At 41.4% G+C, this 27,141-nt stretch overlaps 1 protein-coding gene across 3 annotated transcripts in view; it reads left to right on the top strand.

Moving 5' to 3' along the window:
* thsd7ba (thrombospondin, type I, domain containing 7Ba) overlaps positions 1-27,141 on the top strand; it is a 976,604-nt gene that overhangs the window by 667,786 nt on the left and 281,677 nt on the right. For all 3 annotated transcript variants that reach the window (XM_073025771.1, XM_073025781.1, XM_073025776.1), the window contains exon 13: positions 15,522-15,716. In XM_073025771.1, coding sequence (XP_072881872.1) covers positions 15,522-15,716 — 195 coding nt within the window. The remainder of the gene's footprint in view (positions 1-15,521; positions 15,717-27,141) is intronic.

Raw genomic sequence — 27,141 nt, forward strand, 5'->3', positions numbered from 1 at the left:
TACTGCATGGAAATTGGTCCTTTCTCCCAACACGTCCACCCTGACCATTGACTACACAGCACCATTTTCCAGCACTTGGTCCATATCTTTCTAAGTCGTGGTTCACCCAGATAGGTCTTAAACCTTGTGAGTGTCCACTTCCATCACCTACACAAGGAGTTGTGTTCCAGATCCCAACCTCTGTCTTGGGGAGCATTTCCTATTCCTTATCAAAGCCCTCATAATTTTGTATATTTAAATTAGGTCCTTCTTTGGTCTTCTCTACTTCAGAGAAAACAAACCCACCTGATCCCGTTCCTCCTCATCAGTGAAAAGCTCTATTCTCGGCAACAATCTTGTGCTTTTCACCTCAACTGCCCCCGTGGGACTGAGTTCTATTTTCTTAATACTGCTTTGTTTGAAATGCTTCTCCTTAATTTCCTAATGGATTCATTGGTGACTATTTTGTATTTCTCACCCCTAGCTTTGATTTCCCCATTAGCAGCAAGATTTCTCATGCATCCAATTTATATTTTTTAAATAACTAGGAATTTTTTAAAATATTCATGCACACATCCACCTTACCTTTCATTGATGAATTATTAAAGTAAATGAAAAAACATGGGGAAGATATTAACTTCTGCTTCATTAAGCAGATGTGAGTGTTCTTTGTCATACAATATTTCACAGTTTGTTGAACACAAAAAACTAGATGGAATAGAGTAGAATGTAAAAAGGCTTCGGGAGATCTGGAGATGCTGAATGTGTTGGGGGAATATACATGGTATGTGGAGTACAATGTGAAAAGATAAAATTGTTCACCAAAAGTGTTTTTAAATGGCTGGGTTTTGGGTATGTTGCAGTACTTAGGGCACAATATCTAATTAAACAATTTAGAGTATCTCCTGTTTGTTTTAGAACTGGCTGATTCAGCTGTAGGTCATGCATCTGACAAAGATTCTTCATTGTGAGAAGTTAACTCTGTATCAACTTGCTCAGATATTGCCTAGGCCGATGGGTGTTTCAGTACTTTTTCCTTCTCTTTTGGAATTCCATCATCTGAATTTTTAGCTTTTCGGAGTTTGGATAGTGTTGGTACTCTTGGAAGTGAACACAAGAACATGAAAATAGGAGGAGGTATGGGCCAACAGATCCCTGAAGCCTGCCCTGCTCGTCAACATACTAGTTGATCAATGTTGTTCTCAGATCCTCTTCTGTGTCATCTTTCTCTACCCCTCTAGTCTTCATTCCATCAAATATTTATTCTCCTCCACTGAAAAACTTCCAATGACCCTGATTCCGCAGCCCCACAGGGCAGAGAATTCCAGAATTTACTGCCCTCTATGAGAAGAGTCCACATAAATGTGCCAGCAAAATACAGTACAGTTACATTAAGTGGATAGGACTGCAAATCATATCTCATGTTTTATTATGGTAGGATTTGATTATAGGATTATGGAAGTTTGACTGCTGTTGTATAGCCCTTTGGTGAGACTACACCTGGTGTATCATATATAGATTTCATTTACTTACCACAGAAAGAATTTCTTTGCCATAGAGCAATGGTTCCCAACCTTTTTCCTGCAATGATCCCATATTGTTACCCAAGGGGTCTGTGGACCCCAGGTTCAGAACCCCTGCCACAGAGGGAGAGCTTCATTCAGATAGATACTGAATTTCAAGTGAATTAGAGATAAGGGGCAGTGAGACACAAGACTATCCATGATCTTGATGGATAGTGGAAGAGGCCTGAAAGTCCAGATGGCCTGTACCTGCTTCAGCTTCTGATGTTTTTATATGTTGTTCAATATGATCAATGCCTGATACCTGTACAACATGCACGTTGTTTCTTGTAACTTGCCAGCTCAAGCTGGAATGTGTTCAGTTCTATTTACAGCTCGTCCAGCCATGGAACTCAGGCACAATTGCTATTGAACATGTCTGGAGATGTCCAGGGAGTTTTCAAGGAGTGATGCCTTAAAAAGGCAGCATCCATCATTAAGGACCCCTATCATCCAGGACATGCCCTCTTCTCATTGTTACCATCAGGGAGGAGGTACAGGAGCCCCAAGACACATACTCAATGATTCAGGAACAGTGTCTTCCCCTCTGCCATCTGATATATATATATATATATATATATATATATATATATATATATATATATATATATATATATAATTCACAAATTTTCTCTACTGTTATATATTGTATTTTACTGCTGCCACGAAGACAACAAATATCATGATGCATGTTAGAGATATTTAAACTTGCTTTTGATTTTGATAATTTCTTCATGGAAAGTCATAAATGAAGCAATTGAAGATGGTTAAACCATGAGTATGGCCATAATGAGCTTCTGTAGCAAGATCTGAGGCTGAGCCCAATTGTCATTTTCTTTTGCCTTAGCTATGGAGTTTTTCCAGATTCTCATTGATGTGAATTTGTCTTAATCCTAATATTAGGCTCATAACATCATCTCTAGAATTCAACTATGTTTTCTAAAATCTGCTATAGTGAGCTCCAAAGACAAGTGCCCCTTAAAGAACTGAACACATTAGAGAGCATGTAATCTGTGATTAAGTGTCACTTGTTAGTATTACAGGCTGGATTTTCCTTCTCTTCTAATAATTGAAAATAGACCAATGAGACATTGTTTGGTGCTTTCGTTTTATTTCTCCTGCTTTTTGTTAGCCAGATGTACTTTAGTCAGGCAGATACCATTGTTTTATTTGTATTTAAAGAACTTAGATTTACAGTATGCATAGCCACCTGTGGAGGTTGCACCATTGAAAATACAATCTGACTGTTGTTGTGACCCATAGTATTTGCAATATTAGCTATTTGTTGATCTCATGTAGAGCCTATGGATTAAGGTCAAGTCAAGTCAAGTCAACTTTTTTTGTCATTTCGACCATAACTGCTGGTACAATGCATAGTAAAAATCAAACAATGTTTTTCAGGACCATGGTTTACATGACACAGTACAAAAAACTAGCTGCAATATGTTCTGGATGAAGCTGGTTATAAATATGTCAACCTTCTTTGTTGATTTATATCTCTGTCGCTGGGATATACATGCATTCTCTCTCTCTATTAGCTATCTAATTGTCTAACTTCCAAGCCTTTCGCTGCAGTGGCTTCCGGGTCCTAATGCTAGGTGTGATCTGTTGTTTGGACAATTTAAATGCTGGCCCAGATAGACTGGAGAGACAGGGTGTTGGGCTGGGAGGCAAGAGCCAATTTTGCTCGCTCTCGCTGAGGCAAAAAAGATTATCCCGGCTGCTGTGCTCCATGCCTGCTAAATGATGAAATGATGCCAAGGCTTGGGATCTACTCAGGGCAGCTACAGCGTTTGGATCTGAGGACTCAACTTGGTTCAGAACGTTGTTTCTCGCTTCAATTGCTTTCTTGATTTGTGGGTGTTTTTCCCGCTTTCTCTTGCACATTGGGTGTTTATTTTTTAATTGGGTTCATTCAGATTTCCTGCTTTGTGGCTAACTACAAGCAAACAACTCTCAAGGTTGTATAACTTGTACGTTCTTTGATAATGAATGTACTTTGAAACTGAGTGTGGCCTAGTCTAGAAGAATCTTGTGGAGTTGAAGAATCTTGGTATCAATCTTTTGCTTTTGGAGTTGAAATAAATAGTGTTAGGTATCTCATGTACTTTCAGACACACTCTCTCTCTCTCTCTCTCACACACACACACACACACACACACACACACACACACACACACACACACACACACACACACACACACACACACACACACACACACGCACACACACACGCACACACGCACACACACACACACACACACACACACACACACACACACTTTTGCAGTTGTGTCTCCTCAACTGAATTTGTTTTATTAGTCTACTTGTATTCGCCTCCATCTTTTTCTATACATTGTTTGGACTATGCAAAATGGTAACTGATAAGGAGTAGATCAGAACTCTAACAATTACGCGAGGTAAACAGAACTCAGTGTTTTTAGGCTGGATGGGAACAGGCTCATTATGAGCAACACACACAAAATGCTGGTGGAACGCAGCAGGCCAGGCAGCATTATGAGCAATCTTGTTTAATTTGTTTCACCAAAGGGCTCAAAGGAAAATAACGTCCACAAGCAGGGATCTCTTCTTCCTTCCTTATTGTCATGCTTCCTTACAGCTACTGGTCAGAAATAAAGTCTGACAATTCTCCTTGGACTGTCCAAATACTTTCATTCCTTTATTTTTGACCTGCTCTTTGCTTTGTACTTTTTCCCCAGTCTATGCCCTGTGCTTTAATTGCACTCATGGGATCTGTCAGTGCTGATTTATTATGGATACTGAGGAATCTGATAAATGCCCCTATTATAAGGACTGTACTGGAGAAGGCACAGTAAAGAGTCGTGCTAGCCATATTAAAAGTGCTGTCCCTTGTGTTTAGTGAAGGAACTATATATAATAGGGACGTAAATCATGGAAACCTCAAAGTGCTGGCAGCCAGATAATACGTTTTAGCTCTTTGTGTCGGATTTAGAACAGGAGATGTGTAAGACACTGGAGGGTATGATCATTCACACCTTAAATCACCAGTGAGAACAACTAGATTTCTTCTAAATGTACTGTGGCGACCAACTTTCTACGCAGACGAACCGGCTCACAAATAGCCAGCGTGCGGTGGGAGACTTTGGTAATGCACCTCTGACGTCATTTCCGCCTGGAGAGGGCGGGCGCTAGGGATTAAATGCCAGCGCTGCGAAGTTTGAATAAACTAGTCTCGAAATGACTTACCTACTGTATGTAGTACATTGCTACATTGGTGACCCCGACGGTCCAAACGGGATTTGGACCAAAGATGACCGACTCTTCATCTGTTCACACAGTTTCGCTAAAACTGCCGACTTTCTGGACGCTGCGACCACGCGTGTGGTTTAGCCAAGCAGAAGCTCAGTTCCAGATTCGGTAGATATCCTCTGATTCCACACGTTACTACCACGTGGTGAGCGCCCTTGACCAGGAGACGGCCGCCCAGGTTGCGGATTTCATACAGTCGCCCCCGGAAGAAGGCAAATATGAAGCATTCAAAGTGCTGCTCATTGGGACCTTTGGCCTCTCACGGCGTGAGCGGGGTGCCCGCCTGCTTCACCTGGACGATTTGGGAGACAGACTGCCGTCAGCATTGATGAACAAAATGCTGGCCCTGCTGACGGACACAAGCCCTGCCTCATGTTCGAGCAAGCGTTCCTAGAGAGACTGCCCGAGGACATTCATCTGCTGCTGGCCGATGCAGATTTCAGCGACCCCCGGAAGGTGGCGGCCCGGGCAGATGTGCTGTGGAAAGCCAAGAGGGAGAACGTCAGATTACCAGGCCACGTGCCCAACAGCAGACCAGACCAGGCCTGGCAGTGGGGCGCATACAACACAGAGACAGGAGTGAGGAGGACGGTGAACAGTGGTGTTTCTACCACCAGTGGTGGGGCACAAAAGCCCGCCGTTGTCGCCTGCCCTGCAAGGGCCAGGGCCAGGGCCAGCTGCCGCTAATGACTATGGTGGCTGGCCACCAGGACAGCCTCTTGTACGTCAGGGACAAACAGTCGGGACGTCGGCTTCTTGGTCGACACCGGAGCGGAAATCAGCGTCTTGCCCCCGACGGGGTACAACACCCGCAACAGGAAGCCAGGACCCACCCTGAGGGCCACAAACGGCAGCATGATACGGACCTACGGCACCCGCACAGTGCAGCTGCAGTTTGGCGCCAGCCAGTTCATGTGGGACTTCACACTAGCCGCCGTGGTCCAACCACTCCTGGGGGCGGACTTCTTGCGAGTTCACAGCCTGCTGGTCGACTTGCAAGGGAAAAGACTGGTACATGCCGAGACTTTCCAGACATTCTCCCTGGATGAAGCCAAGTTGCCGGCCCCACACCTGGACTCCATCACACTGTCGGACAACAAATTCACCAGAATCCTGGTGGACTTTCCATCAATTCTGGCACCGCAGTTCATGGCAGCCATGCCCAGACACGGGGTACAGCACCACATCCTGACCCAGGGACCACCCCTCCACGCCCGCGCACGAAGACTCCCCCCGGAAAAGCTCTGCCTGGTGAAGGAGGAGTTCAAGAGGATGGAGGAATTGGGGATCGTACAGAGGTCCGACAGCCTCCGGGTTGTCCCCCCTGCACATGGTGCCCAAAGCAGCCAGGGGTTGGAGACCATGTGGCAACTACCACAGACTGAATGAGGCTACAACTGCAGACCGCTACCCCGTGCCGCACATACAGGACTTTGCAGCAAACCTACACGGGGCAAGAACATTTTCCAAAGTAGACCTTGTCCGGGGATACCATTAAATCCCGGTGCACTCTGAAGACATCCCCAAAACAGCACTCATCACCCCGTTTGGCCTGTTCGAGTTCCTCCGAATGCCGTTCGGGCTGAAGAATGCTGCACAGACGTTCCAGCGGCTAATGGATGCGGTGGGACGTGACCTGGAATTTGAGTTCATCTATTTGGACAACATCCTTATAACCAGCAGTAGTCGCCAGGAGCATCTGTCCCACCTCCGCCAGCTCTACTCCCGCCTGAGTGATTTTGGCCTCACGATCAACCCGGCCAAATGCCAGTTCGGTCTTGATACCATTGACTTCCTGGGCCACAGGATTACCAAAGACGGGGCAACACCTCTGCCCGCCAAGGTAGACGCGATCCGCCACTTTGCCCAACCCAACACGGTCAAAGGCCTGCAGGAGTTCGTTGGTATGGTGAACTTCTACCACCATTTCCTCCCCTCAGCAGCCTGTATCATGCGCCCTTTGTGCACCCTGATGTCGGGTAAAGGCAAGGACATTATTTGGGACGAGGAGGCCGCGGCCGCTTTCGTTAAAGCCAAGGAAGCCTTGGCAGATGCCGCAATGCTGGTGCACCCCAGAACGGACGTTCCGACCGCCCTCACGGTGGACGCATCCGACACAGCAGTCGGTGGGGTGCTGGAGCAGCTCATCGAGGGGCACTGGCAACCCCTGGCGTTCTTCAGCAGGCACCTACGACCACCCGAACTCAAGTACAGTGCTTTCGACCGGGAGCTGTTGGCACTGTATCTGACAATCCAGCATTTCAGGTACTTCATAGAAGGCAGGCCGTTCACCGCGTTCACGGACCACAAACTGTTGACCTTCACGTTCACGAAGGTGTCCGATCCCTGGTCGGCTTGCCAGCAGCGACACCTGTCCTACGTCTCCGAGTACACGACGGACATCCAGCACGTCTCAGGAAAGGACAACGTCGTGGCAGACGCACTCTCCAGACCAGCTGTCCAGGCTCTGTTCCTGGGGGTGGACTATGCAGCAAAGGCGGAAGCGCAACAGGCAGACGATGAAATGCCCAGCTACAGGACGGCAGTCTCGGGTTTGCAGCTGCAAGACTTTCTCGTAGGCCTGGGTGAGAAGACCCTCCTGTGCGACATGGCTACCGGCCAACCTCACCCCATCATCCCAGCAGCCTGGAGGCAGCGAGTTTTCGACTCCATACACGGTTTGGTGCACCCATCTATCAGGACAACCGTCCGGCTGGTCTCCAGCAAGTTCGCGTGGCACGGACTTCGCAAGCAGGTCAGTGAATGGGCCAGAATGTGCGCACAGTGCCAAACAGCCAAGGTGCAGCAGCACACTAAAGCCCCACCGCAGCAGTTCGAACCCACCCACCGGAGGTTTGACCACATTCATGTGGATATCGTGGGCCCCCTACCAGTGTCCCGAGGAATGCGGTGCCTCCTAACTATGGAAGACCAGTTCACTAGATGGCCAGAGGCGGTTCCGCTCACTGACACATCTGCCGATTCCTGCGCCCGAGCGCTGATTGCAACCTGGGTAGCATGCTTCGGGGTACCGGCCCACATTACCTCCGACAGAGGCGCCCAGTTCACCTCCAGCCTGTGGTTGGCTGTGGCCAGCCTGTTGGGAACGCAGCTACACCACACAACTGCCTACCACCCACAGTCGAACGGACTAGTGGAATGCTTCCACCGTCACTTGAAGTCAGCTCTCATGGCCCGCCTGAGAGGACCTAACTGGGTGGACGAGCTTCCCTGGGTCCTGCTTGGAATTCGCACAGTGCCCAAAGAGGATCTGCACACCTCGTCGGCCGAGTTGGTGTATGGCGCACCCCTGGCCGTCCCAGGAGAGTTCATACCAGCCCCAAGGGGGCAAGAGGAAGAACCTGCAGCAGTCCTGGACAGACTACGTGAGAGGCTCGGCAACCTGGCCCCCGTACCAACTTCACAGCACGGACGGACCCCGACCCATGTACCCAAAGACCAGCAGGACTTTAAGTTTGTGTTTGTACAAAGGGGCGGACACCGGGCACCGCTACAGCAGCCGTACGAGGGGCCGTTCAAGGTGATCAACAACAACGGGTCCACGTACGTTCTGGACATTGGGGGGAGAGAGGAGGTTTTCACGGTGGACCAACTCAAACCAGCCCATGTGGACTTGGCGCAGCTGGTTGAGGTTCAGGCACCGCGGCGCAGAGGCAGACCTCCCAAACAGAGGCTGATCCAGACTGTGGACATTGGGGGGTGTATCACCGGTTCTGGGGGTGGTTATGTGGCCACCCACTTTCTGTGCAGGCGAACCAGCTCACAAATAGCCAACGCACAGGGGGAGACTTTGGTAATGCACCTCTGATGCCATTTCCGCCCGGAGAGGGCGGGCGCTAGGGATTAAATGCCAGCGCCATGACTTTTGAATAAACTAGTCTCGAAACAACTTATCGACTGCGTGTCATCTCTAGCTCTGTATGTGGTATATCGCTACAGTACCACCTTTATGGTTCCTTTTCTAATAAGCCAAATGTGCTACCACAAAGTAGAAAAAGGAAAAGGCGTCTTTTAATTAGATACGTCTGTAGCATTTATTTTACCCTTAACGGTGTTTGGAATGTTTATTTGCAGATAAGCACGGTTTCTAAATTTGCCTAATTAATAGTTAGGTTGATTTACTTTCACATTTCGTTAATTTTGTCAAGCTTGCTGTTAATTTCTAAGCTTACAGAGTCCTTGTTAAAATTCTCAGTTCATTTGGCTATCCTTGTGAAACATAGCAGTACATCATTGACTAGCAGATACAATTCCAGAAATATTTAGAGTTAAGTACAATAAAAATTGTTTGAACAATTGAACTGGTCACATCTAGAGCACTTGAAATAAAAAAGCAAGGCTTTAGACTGATGGTAACATTGAAACAGGAACTGTTGTCTCTCCCCGTCACTATAGAAGGAGCAAAATCTGTCTCTCCCTTGTTAGTGAGAGGGAGAGAGCCTGTGGGATGTTGTAATGTTGGAGTGAACAGTTAGTTTTGATGGTCTGTAGACCATGATCTCTCTCTGGGGGCTTTGCTTTTGCTTGCAAGGTGGATGGTGGGTATACTGATGCTTTACACTTGAATAATTTGGAGCTAGGGGAGATGTTGATGCTTCTTACTGCTGTTTGTGCATGGGAGCTGGGGAGGGGGCTTTGGGTTTCTTATGCTCTTTCTGTCATTCATTCTTGTTTTTTACTCTTCTGTTTTGAGGATGTCCATGGAGTGTAAGAACTGCAGGTTGTATATTGTATACATTCTCTGATATTAAATGGAACTGTTGAAATATTGAACTATCACATTTTTCATATGTGAATTGTTAATTGTCCTAAGAATGGACTTGATAGCTACAATGAAAATTCCATTTTTACATTTTCCTAGAGCTGATGCTGGAGAAGAAGTGGGAAAATGGGAATAGGAGCAATGGAATAATGGAGTAATGGAATATAATTTAGTATCATCTTGAAATTGGGACTGGTGTTAGAAGGGCATAAAATATACAAACTACATGCCAAGACAATTAAAAACAACACAAAGGAAATGTAACAAACCTCTGGCACTTTGCTTATAATCAGCATTACTTGAGTAATGGATGCAGCAGAAAAAATGACCCTTTGGCAATGAAAAATACAGGTTAAATGTTTTACTTTTGGTTATAATGTTTGGAACACACTGCTTAGGGAGGTGGTAGGAGCAGTAGCAACAGCAACATTTATGAGGCATTTGGACAAATACATGGACAGGTAGGGAATTAGATAGGTATGAATCATGTACAGACAGATGGAATTTGTTCAGATGGGCAATCATAGCCAATGCAGACATGGCCTGTCCTGTGCTGTATTGTGCTATTGTTCTTACCATGTTCAGCCTTTAGTAGGATAGTCATTTACTGGCTTTCCAATTGCAAGTTATTTTATTACCATGGTTTATTTCACCCACTGGAATGAGTCTTAAAGCTAAATAGGCAAAGACTTTATGCCACTAAAATAGTCAATTGTTTTGATTATCTTTGTAGTGTTATCATGAATTAATTTGTAAATGACTGACGTGGAATAAATTAGCATTCTATTAATAAAATTATGTTTTCCAAATAGCTGATGAGTATTATTCTCTGTAGTATCTGTATGTTGGAATAACTAGTATTTTATATGATGTCATTGTTAAAGTTACAAACAGGACATTGGGAAGAATGCCAATCTTTCATGCTGAAAACCATGGAAATGTCATTCCATGGACAATGAGTTCTTTGGTTCCTAATGCATCTTTAGATTCCTGGAAGGTCAACAAGTCTAATTGCTGCACCGTGACATTGGTGCAAACAAAGTATGTGTATGATGTGGCAAGTGCCCATCAATTACCAGCTTGTGCTTTTGTAGTTACAGCGATCTGAACAACTTAATAAAGAAAAAACTTGTGTTCTCTATTATTAATCCTGCTTCTTGATTGGTGTAGATGAGCAATAAGTGTAGATGGGTAAAGTGTAGCACTTGCTTAGCAACCTCCCCACCCCCCCCCCCCCCCCATCAGGGTCACATGCACATGAAGCCATGGGACCAGGTGGTAGATGATCTTATGAGCAGCTGGTGCATATCTTAAGTTCTGGTTATGTGACCACTGACTCTATACAGACAATCTCTGAAGAGTATTGATAATGGCTGGAGTCAGTTCCTTGCAAATACTCTGCCCAGAAGACGGCAATGGCAAATTATTTCTGTAGAAAGAATTGCCAAGAATAATCATGGTCAAAGACCGTGACCTTGAGTAATGGATGAAGTAGAAAAAATGACCCTTTGGCAATGAAAAATGCAGGTTAAATGTTTTACTTTTGGTTATGATATTTGGAAGTCTATACTGACGCTATACAGACAATCTCTGAAGAGTACTGATAATGGCTGGGGTTAGTTCTTTGTAAATACTCTGCCCTGAAGAAGGCAATGGCAAATTACTTCTGTAGAAAAATTTGCCAAAATTAATCAGAGTCAAAGACCGAGATCACCCACTCCGTATGCACGGCAAATAGTGATGATGATGACGATGATTCTATATCAAGTTGTTATTGGTTTCAGACTTAGGAGAGGTGTATGTGAGTCAAATTTGGATGACTGACAAGGACATGAAGGACAAACTTGATGTATTATTACAAACATGAGAAAGTCTGCAGATGCTGGAAATTCTTTCTTCTCCAGCCCTTGATCTTTCCCACCCACCTGGCTTCACCTATCACCTTCCCACTAGTCTCTTTCACTCTCCTCCCACCTTTCCTTTCAAGCATCTTCCCCCATCATTCTCAGTCCTGATGAAAGGTCTGAGCCTGAAACGTCAACTATACTCTTTTCCATAGACACTGCCTGACCTGCTGAGTTCTTCGATGTATTATTGTTGTTTTTAGATGCAGCATGCAATAGATTGTAATCTAAATTGTAACCAAAAGCCAAGGTTGTAATCAGAATACTTTGCAATTGGATTTTCTTATAAATTATTATATTTGAAATTTATACAATTACATTTCTAGTTAACATCTCTTTCTTATGTGTAGAAAACAATCTTTATCAATGGATAAAAGAGTGATGTGTAAAGCAATATTTATATTCAACCGTGGCAGACTAACAGCGAGATTAACATGAACTTGGCTATTGTTCTCTTAAGATTTAAAATAGTATTTTAACTGTTATTTATTGTACATTGATGCGATAGTGTTTTGCTGCATACATGTAGTGTTGTGGCTGTATTACTTCACTATGAGTTCCTGTTTGTATATTAGAGAAAGTAAAGCAGAATTGGTCAGTGTTAAATGAAAAGGAAAGCAAAGAAGGTAAGTTCATTGAGCTTGTCCCTTACATAGTATGATGGAAGGAAGATACATGTACAGACAACTGCAATGGTATCTGTGTAAAAGAGAAGCTTCCTTTTGGAATGGAAGTTTAACAAAAAGGATGTTTCAAAATATAAAATAATGTCAAGTATTGTCATAAGTTAAGAAAAAACATGATTTTAAAGTGGAGAAAATATCCCATCAGTAGGCACTAGTCCCATGTGCCTCACCTTTTAGCTTGTATTAACTTGAAGAATATGCTTGTTCCTCATATGCTAGCTACAAGATCATGGGGAGAGCTGGTTGGAATGCAAAGACATCATTTGTTACCTGTAGTGAATGTTCCAGCAAAGGACTGCCACATTTTTGTGGGGAAATTACCCACAAATGTAATGAAAATTTGGAATCCTTACTTGAATGTGCTGGCTACCCTTGGGTTCAATCCCATTATTTGATCAATATCAGATAATGGGACACAGAGTAAACTCTCAGTTCCATAGCAACAAGTTAGGCATGGTACAAGAACAAGCCCTTCTTATGAAGGGAGAGAGAGGCAGTAAGCCACAGGTTATGCATAAGATAGATTTGATTTTAAATTTTGCCTTAATGTTCTTAAATATTTAAATAAAAATGTATTTATAATCTTTATCTGTTTGAATTGTTAATTGATTTCTAAATTCATTTTTAAATATTTCTGAATATCAGGTAGCAATAGAAAAGCTTCACCAGGATTTTGCCTGGAATGCAGGTCTGTAATTATAAAGAGAAATTAGACTGGGACGTAGGACGATGAGTGAGACCGAAAGACAGTAATTCTGAGAGGCATAGATACGATAGACAGTCAGATTCCTTTCCCTGAGATAGTGGAGACAAGAACAAGTGGGCATAAGTTTAAGATGAGAGGAAGAAATCTAAAGGAGGTCTGAGGTATAAGTTTTATACCTGGAGGGTAGTTGATATCTGAAACAAGCTGCCAGAGGAAGAAGTGGAGGCATATGCTGTTATAACATTGAAAAGCTGTGTTTTAGTGCAGCACTTGGATAGGAGAGAAATGTTAAGGGATGCTGGCCGAGTGCAGGAAAATGGGCTTAGTGAGAAAAGGCATTAGAGTTGGAATGAAAGAAATGTACATTTCTATGATTCTGTGTATGGTTTTAGTTGGTTGTCAGAATGTGTGGACGCATCCTGGATTACTTTTACAGAAACGGTAAATGCAGAATAAAAATGTTTCACCTGTGCCTTAAGTAGTACCAAGAGTGATTTTACACGTACCTGAGGGGGGAGATAGGACTTTGCTTCATTGTCTCTTCAGAAATGCCACTTCCCAAAGCTGCCCTTTCTTAGTTCTGCATTAGAATGTCTGTTTGGAAAGTTACAACTAATTTGATGTGCCAAAACAAAGAATTAATTAGAATATTGATTCTGCTTTTAAAATAAAATCTGTTCTGTGAAATTTTACATAGTATTCTAAAAGAAAAACAATGTCAGCTGCCATTAAAAGTTACTGAGCTGGCAGACCTGGGAGCAATGCAAATAGCAAATAAAACAGTAACTCAGTTAAACCAGTGGAAGGGTTGAGAGGAATAACATTGCACTGATTTTCCTGGGTCAGAGTATTGCCGGAAATACAGCTGAGTTAATGAATAATTAATCAGATGTTGCCTGATCTGTTGAACATTTCCAGCACTTTCAGTTTTTATTTCATATTTCCAGTACCAACAGGTTTATTTTCATTGCCTAGTTATTATTATTTGTTTTCTTTATTCTATGAGACTGACAGTAAATTCAATATTTTCATTAATGCATGGTGTCAGATTGCATTGTTGAATTGCTGTCACTACAATAACAAAAGAAAATATGTTGAAGTGACATGGTTAACATTATTTATAAACTAGCTTTGCCGTAAAATACCTCTAAAACATTTACATTTATTATGTGTGATTCAAGCTAGCTTTAAAGGCATTCTGCACCACAATAACAGTTTAACAAATGTGTTCCGAAACAAAAATGTGCATATACTATGTTTTCAGGTAAATATTTCAAATTCTTTACTTCAAGACTGTTTCCCTTTATTTATGAGTCCGTACTTAAGATCTGCTGTCTGTGAATTGTCTCATGTGAATGGCTGTTGAGCCATGTGATGCCATCACTCTTGCCTAATGCCAGAGTGCACCTTGATCTGACTGCAGATAGCAAAACGACAGTGGTTGAGTGAAGAATTTGAGATTGCTCAATCACTGCGGATAGCGTTCTTTAAGATCAGAGATGGGGTGATTTGCTTCACTGCTAACAACATGATTGGGGCTTTTAAGTTTAAGACTCCAGGACATACAACTGTCATTAGACCAAAACAATTGTCTCTGGCATGATCAAATAATTTTTTTCTGTCAAGAACAGGTGATCAGTAAATTCCCAGATTTTCCAGAAATGGTAATTAACACAAATTAATTTGGAACTAATTTGTCAAATATTATAACTGCTTTTCTCCCCAGAAAAATCATCTCATACCTTGAAGAACTTTACTCTCTATCTACTACCTCTTTCTGAGCAAAGTAAATATTGTTGCTATTCATTTTTCTTCAGTGTTTCTTTGAGTGGTCTTATTTAGCTCCTAATTCCTTGCTATCAATGATTTTCTTCAAAAAAAGATCTTAATAATATTAGATCTCAAAATATCTGACAACGGCCACTCATTTTGGAAGTAAAATTTTCATTTCCCTTTCAATCAAGGGATACGGGCTTTAAAGGCTGGGCCAGCATTTAATTCCACATCGCACACCACCTTTGAGAGAATGGTGGTGAGCTGCCTTCTTACGCTGCTGCAGGCTTTGGGGTGTATGCATGCTCACAAGGATACTAAGAAGGGAGTCTCAGGATCTTGACTCAGTGACGGGGAAAGAATGGCAATATTTTTCCAAGTCAGGATGGGGTGTATCTTGGAGAACCACTTGGTGGCATTCCAATGATTTTGCTGGCCTTGACAGCCTAGCTGATAGAGGTCATGAGTTTAGAAGGTGCTGTCTAAGGTGTATGGGTTAATTTCTGCAGTGCCTCTTGTAGATGAACATTGGTGGTGGAGAGAGTGAATAATTATGGATGAGATGCCTATCAAGTGAACTGTCATGTCAGAAGCAATTTTAGTTTTGTAATTACTAGCCTTATCTCTACTGCCTCCTTGAATAATGGTACCACTGTTAAGGATCTAACATGGAAGGCTGTGTCTATATCAGAAGCAATCGTGGTTCGAAGAGAATCTGTGATCAATTTATAACAATCCATGTAACAGAGTTTTGTTATGTCTACAGTTCATCTATATGCTTCAACATTTCAAAGGAAATACATAAAAATGCTTTCTAATATCTACTTTTCTTCTTAGGTGTGATCTGTAAAACAGGTGATGACCATCACTCAGATATTATTGGATGCTTGAAGTGGGCAAGTCCAATGCCCCCACTGGTGCAGAAGTGTCGGGTGCCATGTCGTGATGATTGCATATTGACAAACTGGTCCAAGTTCAGCCCCTGTACAGCAGGTTGTGGATCAAACCATAGTCGAAGAAGATCCCTTGTAGGCAAGTATTAGGCTAATAGAAGACATTGCATAAAAGAACATTAGTGACTGTTCATATGCTTCAACCTTACGAATTCTCATAATGAAATGAAATATTTTCTCCTGCTAGCCATATTTAAGAAAATTGAATTAAATCTTAAAATATGAATAATTGTGATACTTTGAGCAATTTATTTGGGATTGTCATAATTTCTTGTGGTGTAGTCACTGGATTAGAAATCATAAAGTACATTTTTGAGTTTCAAAACTCTGTAATTTATTATCAGCCTGAATTAAAGAACTTTAACTGCATTGTTTTTATTTGAACATTTTCATACACAGTCAGTCAACATCATGAATAAGGAAAGCTCATTAAAAACATTCACATGGTATTCAATTTGATGCATGTAATCAGTGGATAATCTTTGTTACGAGTTTGAGAGGATTGATCATTCTGTTTCTCCATCCAATATATCACAGCAGTATAGCATCAGATATATCATATAAAATCAATTGTACTTGATTGATTTGGTTGATGCACTGTGTGGCATGATTCTGATTTACGTAATGTGCTCAGCTGGACCCTCAGTTTGCCAATGGGATTGTTAATTGTCACATGCCCTTGTTCCTAATATCCAAGCAGGCGGTCTCACTACAGGTCGTCTGCATCTGAATAGATATACAGTAATTTATTTTGACGCTTCGCAAGCCAAACTTGCTTGGGGACTATCACTCCAGTTCTGGATTTCAAAACCAGTTGATGGAAATGCTTGGCTTGTACCCTCTGAAATTAATAAGAATGAAAGGGGACTCATTTGAAATGAATAGGATTCTGAGGGGTCTTCATAGGATGGATGTGGAGAGGATGTTTCTTGTGGAAGAGACCAGAAATAGGGAGTGCCATTTGAAAAGTTTTCTTTTCCATATGCAGTTGTGAGTCTTTGAAATGGCTCTTCCATATAGGGTGTAGGAAGCAGGGATTTGAATATTCTTGAGGGTTTATTGAATTCTTGATAAGGGGTACAATGTCTCTGGAGCAGGCAAGATTGCAGAGTTGAGGTTACCAATAGATCAAACATGATCTTACTGAGGGATAGGGTAGGCTCAAAGGGCTGAATGGTCCAGTCCCATATGCTTGTAATTTTGATTGAAGGTTTTCTGAAACCTTGATCTTGTGTCAGCTCTCCACATACAATCTAGAGATATTAGTACCGTATTTCAAGAGGGCAGCAGAAGTAAGCCTGATAATTACGAGGCTATGGATCATGTGTCGGTGGTAGGGAAGTTATTAAAGAACATGTGAGGAATAAGATTCATTTTTGCTCAGAAAGCAGGGATTAATGAAAAATGATCAGAATGGTTTTGTTGGGTGATATATTGTCTGATCAATTTGGTTGAGTTTTGAAGAGAAAACTAAACAAATTGATGAACACAATGTGTTGGTATAGTCTACATGGACTTTAGTAAGGTCTTTGAACTCCCAGGTGAGAGTCTGGTAAAATACATTAGAGCCCACTGGATTCAGTTGAAGTTGGATCCAAAATAGTGTGAGTATTGGAGTCAGAGGTGGATGCTGTTTTTTTGACTGGAAATCTGTAGACAGTATTGTACCACAGGAATCTGTGATGGGGCCCTTGTTGTTCAATAAATACCTTAACAACTTGGATATGAAAATAGGAGGCATGATTAGTAAGTTTGAAGATGTTACATGAAATGTTCAGCAGATGCTGGAAAGCTAGAGCAACACACATAAAGTGCAAGGTAAAGAAGAGGATTTTGATCTCAATGAAGGATCATGGCGTGAAACACGGGTTATTTGATCCGCACTGTAAGTGCTGTCTGACTTGCTGAGTATCTCCATCACTGTGTGTTACAAGAAAAATTAGTGAGGACGGTAGTCATAGGCTTGAGTATCTGTATCTGGCTAGATGACAAAACCAGTGGCAAATGAAATTTTATCCTGATGCATTTTGAAAATCTCATCAAGGATTCAACATAGACAATGATCAGAAGAGTTTTAAGGGTTATCAAGGAGCAAAGAGACATATAAGCTCATATTTCTGAAGGTGGGACATGACTAGATGTGAGAAATTTGTGTTCAGTAGCAACAGCATAGAACTTGAGGACAAGGATGTTATGGTTCAACTTTATAAAACCTGGGTAAAGTGACAGCTGAAGTATTGTATGGATTTCTTTGTGCTGCACTATAGGAAGGACATGACTCCACTGGAGAGAAAGCAGAAGAGGTGTTGTAGAAGATGGAGTCTTCTAGATATGAGGTTTAGCTTGGTGTGGGGGAGTGGAACAGAGAAATGTAGATAGGGTAAATAGTAGGTAGCTTGTGTCCAAGACCAGAGGACATGTGCTTAGGGTAAGGGTTAAGAACTAAGAGGTTTAAGGGGTGTCTGAGATGGAATATTTTCAACTAAGTGCTATTATAAACTGATCTATTGGAATGCGCTGTCTGAACAGGTGGTGGAAACTGGCCTTCTCACAACATGAATCATTATGGCAAGAAAAGCTAAGAGTCTATCATTGGTTAAAAAAGATTAGTATCAATATTGCCATGGGCACAGAGAGGTAAAGGGCTATTTCTGTTCTGTGTGACCCATACCTTTGACATTTCCAAACGCTGCTGACTTTGCTATATGGAGATTGGGCCCACATAGATTCATAGGAAACATGATGCCACCAAGCGCAAAGAAGAGAACAAAAATGTAGAGATTGTTTAACTAGAACAAACTTTTTTTGCCACCAGTAGTTATTATTAGCTCTCTTAAGTGACAGTGATAACTTGCAATTACAATGTTAATCTGCAGATACCTCTCATAGTTAAACATGATTCAATAGCTCATTGATAATTGCTGAGTAATTGATAGAAACCATAACAGTTTCACTATCCAGTATGTTGTAGACCAATTAACCAATCAAAACCTATAGAAATCAAAAACAGCAAAATCTACTTACTGACTTAAAAGTATACAGAACTATAAATGTTAAAGAAACCTCAATTAATTTAAAAAAACATTATTTGCCACATGCTTGTAATGTAACTTTTTCCATATATTTAAATTAAGCTCATGTGTTAAAAATTCCAGGGTATACTGTATTAGCCATCACTGCAAACACAGTCTTTTTTTTTAAATCTACATTTCTTCCAAGGAAAAGTTTGTATCTTGTTTCCCATACACGAGAAAATCTGTAGGTTGTGGAAATCCAAAGCAACACACACAAAATATTGGAGGAGCTTGCAAGCACAGGCAGCACCTATGGAAAGGAGTGAACAATCGATGTTTTGGTCCGAGACCCTTCATATCAAGGAGCTGGAGGCCTGCAGAGATCATAGAGAGGGAGCAGTGACAGAGAGAGCATCACTGAACTCCTGTCAAAGGGAAGATTTAAACATCTTCAGGGTAGACATCCCTCTAAGAGCCTTCACAATAGCAGTAGTAGTATCACAAACACAAGAAAATCTGGGGATGCTGGAAATCCAAAGCAACATACACAAACATGAACAGGGTCTCAGCCTGGAACATCCACTGTTTACTCTTTTCCATAGATGCTACCTGGCTCCCTGAGTTCCTCCAGCATTTGTGTGTCATGTTCCCCCTACCTGTTTCCACAATTTATCCCATAATCCCAATCAGATCCTTGGAGATTATTTTGGATAATGAAGGTTTATAATCAGAACAAATACCAGATCTTGATTTTTCTAGTGAAGCTCTGCTGATAAGCACCTGACTACACCCCAATGGAGTTCAATCCTGCCTAAGCTTCCAACTGTTATGTTGGAGATAAAAAGCTGTGAAAGACAAGGGCAAATATGAAGTAATTTGCTTTTCCTTTCATTAGCCAAGGTTGCTTTAACAATCATTATTCACTAAATATATTCTTAAGTAACTTAATTTTTTAATGATTTTGTTTTTGTAGAATGTTTTAGTTGTTGAATTATAATGGATTTACTTTGAATGCCAATGATGCTCAGAAGCATTTAAAGTTCTGGAATTCTCTAACAGCTGACAAATCTTTGGGATATGGTTCAGCCATAGTGAAAATTATATTCTGTTCTTTTGTAGGTGGCACTTATTTGTTCATATCAGTCTATGTGGCATCTTAGAATTACCTAAGACATCAGTAGATCCATAGTTGACCAACTCATCAATGATGAGCACAGATGTCTCAAACTTACCAGCTAATTCTGGTTTCAAACTTCAAAATACAAGGGGTGATTGATAAGTTCATGGCCTAAGGTAGAAGGAGTCAATTTTAGAAAACCTAGCACGTTTATTTTTCAACATAGTCCCCTCCTACATTTACACACTTAGTCCAGCGGTCGTGGAGCATACGGATCTTGGACCTCCAGAAAATGTCCACAGCATGGGTGATTGATAAGTTTGTGGCCTAGGGTAGAAGGAGATGAATTATACAGCTCTCATTACATGCACATGCAGTTCAATTCTTCGAGTAATTATGCAGAAAGTTTACTGAGCTTTACTCCCTGAAATATCAAAGGATTTATGGATATAACTCATCTCCTTCTACCTTAGGCCACTAACTTATCAATCACCCCGATGAGTTATTAATTTCAAACTTTCTGCATAATCACTCAAAGAGTTGAACTGCATGTGCATGTAACGAGAGCTGTATAACTCATCCCCTTCTACCTTAGGCCATGAACATCAATCACCCATGCTGTGGTCACTTTCTGGAGGTCCAAGATCCGTATGCTCCACGACCGCTGGACTTAGTGTGTAAATGTTGGAGGGAACTATGTTGAAAAATAAATGTGCTAGGTTTTCTAAAATTGACTCTTTCTACCTTAGGCCACAAACATATCAATTGCCCCTCATAGTTACTCACATTACCTTGAATTGATATTGTTGTTAATATTAGCAATTTTACAAGGGTAAGATTATGAGACACGTTTACTGAGCTTTACTCCCTGAAATATCAAAGGGTTTATGGATATGAAAAGAACTGATGAAGAGGACAAAAAGAATTTTTTTCAATGTCCTGGCAAAGGGGATGTAAGTATTAAGAAAAGAGGCAACACTCCTTCAAGCAATGAGATATTTCTGAATTTTCCTCCACAAAAACCATGATTTTTCTAATTATAATCAATAGACCTTTCCGGACAATGATAGGGCTTCATTGTGTTAGCTTGTGAGGCAGACAAACCTCTTTCTCTTCCATTTTTCCAAATTGCTTTAATTAAAAAAATATCATATCCAATTCCCTTTCCTGGGGTTGCACTGTTCTGTTCTTTGTCCATGTGCCTCCCACCCACTTTAGACAAATCTGATCCATTTCTACACTTCTTCCACCATTGTAATTTTAAATAAAAATATAACTGCACCAAATTCTCAGCCTGTCTAATAGAGTTTTGGAAGAGTAATTTGCTTGAAAGAACAACTGATTCCTACTTTCTGTAGTTCCTTCATTCTGCTGAATATTTTGTATTTTATTATCAGATTGATAGCCTCTGCAGTTTTTTTTTGTTAATACTTAATACTTGGATTTATCAACTTGACAGCTTTAGTGTATATATGCATTCTGTTTTCAAAGTAACAGTGTGAAATATTTAATGATGACATGAAAAATTTAGGTCTAGTGGTAGCTTTGACTTGATTTCAGATTACAGCAGGGATTCCCAACTTTATTTATGCCATGGACCCCTACCATTAACCGAGGGGTCCGTGGACCCCAGCTTGGGAATGCCTGCATTAGAGGAGGGTTGGTGAATTAATAGTCATATAAAATCTGAATCGGAGGGTGAAAAATTGATCAATTAGGTAAGTCTCAAATTTGTCATTATCCAGGGTATCTACATAATGTATGCACATATTAAAGATTAAACTATTCATTTAATCTACTGTTCTGTAAACTTGTGAGCCAATACATTAAATGTGGACAAATGGTGCCTGCAGAGATAGCAGCCTGCTTTATGAATGCAGTAAGCAAAGAAGACAATATCTTTTAGAGCAGAAAAAAGCTGCTTGTGACAGAAAATGGCCAAACATTTTTATAATCATAGTCACAAGGCCCCCTCAGCCTATCAAATCCATACTGACAATCAACAGCCATTAGCACAAGTCCCCATTTATTCTCCCTGAATAGCATTTTAGTTTCAATTCTTTTCTAGAATTTTCTTCCCAATCACAGCAACATTTCCAGAAACAGTACTGCATATCAGAAACAGAAATATTCTATAGATAGCAAACATGGAAATAATTGATTTGTTTACATTATTCAAATTCTATTGGGTGTCAAAGTAAAACTGATTACATGGCCAGGTATAATCCCATGAAATTCCCAGGCTGTAGGTATCCTAGGGACAGGATTACCTGGATTACTTTGTGTAGATTTTTTCCACTGTGACATTGATGCACCATCAATAACTCACGCCGAGACTTAGGAAGTGAGATATCGGCTTTTATTGACTGAAGGACAACACTACATCCTGGGGAAAATGAGGGAGAGCAGCAGGCCACAGTCGCCTTTATACAGGGGTCTGTGGGAGGAGCCACAGGGGTAGTCAGCAGGGTCTTGGGAGGAGCCACAGGAGCAGTCAGACAGGTATATCTAGTTCACCACAGACATATGCAGCCAGACCTAAAAGGCTGTCACGAGGCTGAGCCAATGAGTCTGTTTCCAGTTTCAGAGAGCTTTGTTCAAAATTTTAATATGAAACTTTTACTGTTACATAACAGCATTTAAGAGGGATCCTTAAGGAAATGGTGAAGAAATATGAAAGTTCAAATTTAATTTATTATCAAAGTACCTACACTATATGTCACTATATACAACCATGAGGTTTGTTTTCTTGTGGGCATACTTAGTAAATGGGGACTGGTGAGTCCTGGGCTGGATGTCCTGCTCACTTAAGGAAGGTGAAGCATCTCCCACAGCCTCTCCTTTCCAAGTGTAGTGATCGCTGCAGGACCTCTCCTTGCTTGCCATGCACGAGTTCACTCGCATTTGGTTTCTCCCACACTACTGTGCCCATAGCAACATCTTCACATGGCGTCCCTGTTCTTACTCAGTTTGCTATGTCATGGTATGACCGAGGGTCTAGAGGTTTCACTGGCTGGGCAGGCTGGGCTCATCATTCTTGGTTGACAGCCAGTCTCGGAGAAGGATAACTCCGATTCCAAACCCCGGTAGATGGGACTCATTAACCTTGCTAGGCAGTCAGTCTAGGAGATGGAGAACTCCGATACTCAATCTATAGCCTTGCAGTCATCGCAGCTTGCCACGCCATTGTGGAATGTCCCCTGGCCTAAAGGGTGGAATTAGTCTACGTGCACCGATCCTTATTATCAACCTACACAGCGAAAGCAGGAAGAACGATTGTGTCGCCACTCCTGAGGACTCTTCTTCCCTCCTGATCTTCGCAAGTGAAAAACCAGCCATCATTCAGTAAATCAAATCAAAAACCTGCAGACGCTGAAAATCCAAGCAACATACACAAACTGCTGGAGGAACTCAACTGGCCAGGCAGCATCTATGGAAAAAAGTACAGTCGACATTTCAGGCCGAGACCCTTTGGTAGTATTCAAGATCCTCCAGCATTTTGTGTGTATCATTAAGTAAATCTTAGAAACATAATAGAATCAATGAAAGATCACACCAAACACAACAGTCAAATAACCAATGTGCACAAGACACAAACTGTGCAAATGCAAAATAGGAAAAAAGAAATAACAAATAAACAAACAAACAAACAAATAAATAAACAATAACAATCAAGAATATGAGATGAAGGGTCCTTGAAAGTGAGTCCATAGATTGTGGGAACAGTTCATCGCTGAAGTTATACTCATTGGTTCAGGAGCCTGATGGTTGAAGGGTAATAACAGTTCCTGAATCCATAAACAATGCTGTGATAATTCACTGGGATCAGAAGGCAAAGCTTTCACAGATTGTGAGAGAAGTGTAAGGTGTTTTTCTTTATCCTGAAGGTCATCAGCCAGAAAGATTGGTGAGTTGTGGGCATGAATTGTAGAAACAGTAAGTTAGAAGGATTGCCTTGATGTAGATAATAGAATAAAAAGCTGGAAGACATAACTTGGCCAGGAAGACAGACTACAAGTTAGAGAAATCCTATTCAGTGAAGATAAATGTAATGAACTATATTTTGGAGGATGAAATATATTTTGGAGGCAAGGAAGTAAACCTTAAAGCATAACATTTTCTTGCAGTGCTTGAATCTGAATGTTGTGTGATTATCAAATTCAAAGCTCCTGATGCTAAGGGGGCACATCAGATCCCTGTTTCTGTATGTAAATACCATGAGATAATTTTGAACTTGCAGAAGGCCTCTGAAGTGCCATTTTAAAGTATTATTTATATCTTTTAAGATTAACTATTAAAAAGAAATGAAAAATGCACTGTGTACAGTCACTACCTTGCTGAACAAATGAAAGCTTATGGAAAACGACTCAAGAATTTATAACTTTGTAGATGGAACATGAAAGGCTTAAGGAGTGACTTGACAAAGAACTTTAAGGTCATCAGGAAGTCAATTTTTTTGTTTGGTAGAAGAGTAAGAAAATGACCAAACAATCTTAAAGGAGAGATTGGAAACTACTTGTAGAACAAGTGTGCAAAGTGATTTGCCAAAATGGCTATTAAAATAATATCAATAAGCAGAAATAGATTGTATTTGTTTTGTAGTAGAACACTGACAAGGGAAATGAGCAAAGAAGGTTTGATGATATTCTGTTTGTGGAAAAGACCAGTAAAATTCAAAGGGCAAAATCCGGCTGAGAATTGAACTGCCAGTTCTCAACTGCTGTGACGCGCCTTGACTTTGATTGCCACAATGCAAAGCCAACTGAACTGACAGTTAAATTCAGTGACAGGAAACCGATGGGAAGGAGACATTGATGGGCTGAATTCATTGCAAAGAGGTCACAAGCCATATCCAAAATAAAACCACAATTTGAGACATGACTTATTATTTTAAAGTTTTCAATGATTTATTTATAGATTAATGATTTTAATTTATTTAAAGTTTCTATCTTATTAAAATTATTAAAGGTATTTGGAGACTATTGGAAGCATTTAAAAGCAGTTTAACAGCTGCAAACTGCCCCCTGCAGGCCACATGCCACTCAGTACCCTGTCCTGCTCAGCTGATGTCTATCAAGTCTGAAGGATCAACTTAGATGTAGATGGACATAGTGGACAGCTGTCCTGGACTACAGGCTTTGTCCAGCATAATCAAGCCCTATAATGCTGTCACTACAAATTATTTTGTATATAATCTCATATATGGCAAGAACGCTCAATTCATGATGGCACAAAATTGAAAGAAGAATGAAGGAAGCAGCTATTCCCTTTACTAGAGAGGAAATAATGGAAGCCCTTGCAAAGACATTTGCTTCATTATTAGACACCGATGAATTTCCCAAAGACTGGAAGGTCGCTAATGTTCTGTTTAACAAGAGTAGCAAGAACAAGCCAGTGAACTACAGGCTGGTGAGCCTGACATCAGTAGTGGGGAAGTTACTGGCAGCCATTCTGAGGGACGGGAACTACCAGCGCTTGGATAGGCAGAGTCTGAGCTTGGCCGTAGGAAGATGTGCTTGACGATCCTATTAGAATTTTGTGAAGAAGTAACCAAAAAGACAGATGAGGTAGGGCAGTAGGTATTGTTTATTTGGCTTGCAACAAGGTTTTTAACAAGGTCCTGCATGTAGGTTGGTCTGGAAGATTAGGTTCTGTGGATTCCAGGACAAGCTACTTGGGTGGATTCAAAGCTTGGCTCAGTGTGGTAGAAAGCAGAGGGTGTTGGCGGAAAGTTATTTCTTGGAATGGAGGCTGGTATGCTGCAGGTCTTGATTTTGGATCTCTTGTTGTGCATTGTTAATATCGGGATGGTGTGTTGCCTCTCTGGTGCCAGGATCAGGGATGTCTTGGATTGGGTCCATGGCATTCTCAAGGGCTAGGGTGAGCAGCCAGAAGTCTTGGTACATATTGGCATCAATGACATAGATAGGCAGGTAAAGAGGTCCTGAAGAGAGATTTGAGGGAGCTAGGTAGAAAGATGAGAAACAGGACCCCTAGGGAAGTAATCTCTAGATTGCTGCCTGTGCCACATGCCAGTGAGGGTAAGAATAGAATGATCTGGCATGCAATGTGTGACTGAGGAACAGGAGCTCAAGGGGCAGGGGTTTAGATTTCTGGATCATTGGGATCTGTCCTGGGGAGGTATAATCTGTACAAAAGGGACGAGTTACATGTGAACCCAAGGGGGTCCAGTATACTTGGGGGCAGGTTGTTTAGATTTGGTCAGGAGGGTTTAAACTAATTTTCCTTGGGGATCAGAACTGGAGTGATAGTGCTGAAGATGAGGTAATTGGTTTACAAATGGAGTGTGTAGTGAGACTCCGAGCAAGAAGAAGCTGACAATAGGGCAAAATTGCAGTCTACAGAATGAGTTGCAATGTTAAAGATGGACAAAATCGAACAAGAATGAAGGTGTTATATCTGAACAGGCACAGTATACGGAATAAAGTAGATGAACTCGTAGCATAGTTACAGATTGGTATGTGTGATATTGTAGGCATCACTGAATCATGGCTGAAAGAAAATTAAAGCTGGGAGCTTAATGTCCAAGAATGCACATTGTATTGAAAAGACAGGCAAAAAGGCAGAAGGGGTGCTGTTGCTCTGTTAGTTAAAAAAATATGAAATCAAATCATTAGAAAGAGGTGACATAGGGGCAGAAGCTGTTGAATTGTTGTGGGTAGAGCTAAGGAATTGCAAGGGTAGTAAGGGTGTGGTCTACAAATTACAATGGGAGATAGAAAATGCATGCCAAGCAGTCATGGGGGAATTTCAATATGCAGGTAGATTGGGAAAATCAGTTGATGCTAGATTCCAGGAGGGGGTATTTATATAGTGCCTATGAGATGGCTTTTTAGAGCAGCTTGTGTTTGAGCCCAATAGGGGATTAAATATTCTAATTTTGGCATTGTGCAATGACCCAGAATTGATTTAGAGAGTTTTAAGGTAAAAGAACCCTTAGGGACATGTGATCATGATATGATCAAATTCAGCCTGAATTTTGAGAGGGAGCTAAAGTCAGGTGCATCAGCATTACTGTGGGTAAAGGGAATTACAGAAACATGAGAGAGGAGTTGGCCAGAATTGATTGGAAAAGAACACTGGCAAGGATGATGGAGGAGCAGCAATGGCAGGAATTTCTGGAAGCCACAGGATATATACATCCCAAAGAGGAAGAAGTATTCCAAAGGCAAGATGACACAACCATGGATAACAAGGGAAGTCAAAGCCAACATAAAAACCAAAGAGAGCATATATAATAGAGCAAATATTAATGGGAAGTTAGAGTATTGGGAAGCTTTCAAATACCAATGGAAGGCAACTAAAAAAGTCATTAAGAAGGTAAAGATAGAATACAAAACTAAGCTAGCCAA

Source organism: Hemitrygon akajei, chromosome 2, assembly GCF_048418815.1.
Source record: "Hemitrygon akajei chromosome 2, sHemAka1.3, whole genome shotgun sequence".
NCBI classification, from domain to species: domain Eukaryota; kingdom Metazoa; phylum Chordata; class Chondrichthyes; order Myliobatiformes; family Dasyatidae; genus Hemitrygon; species Hemitrygon akajei.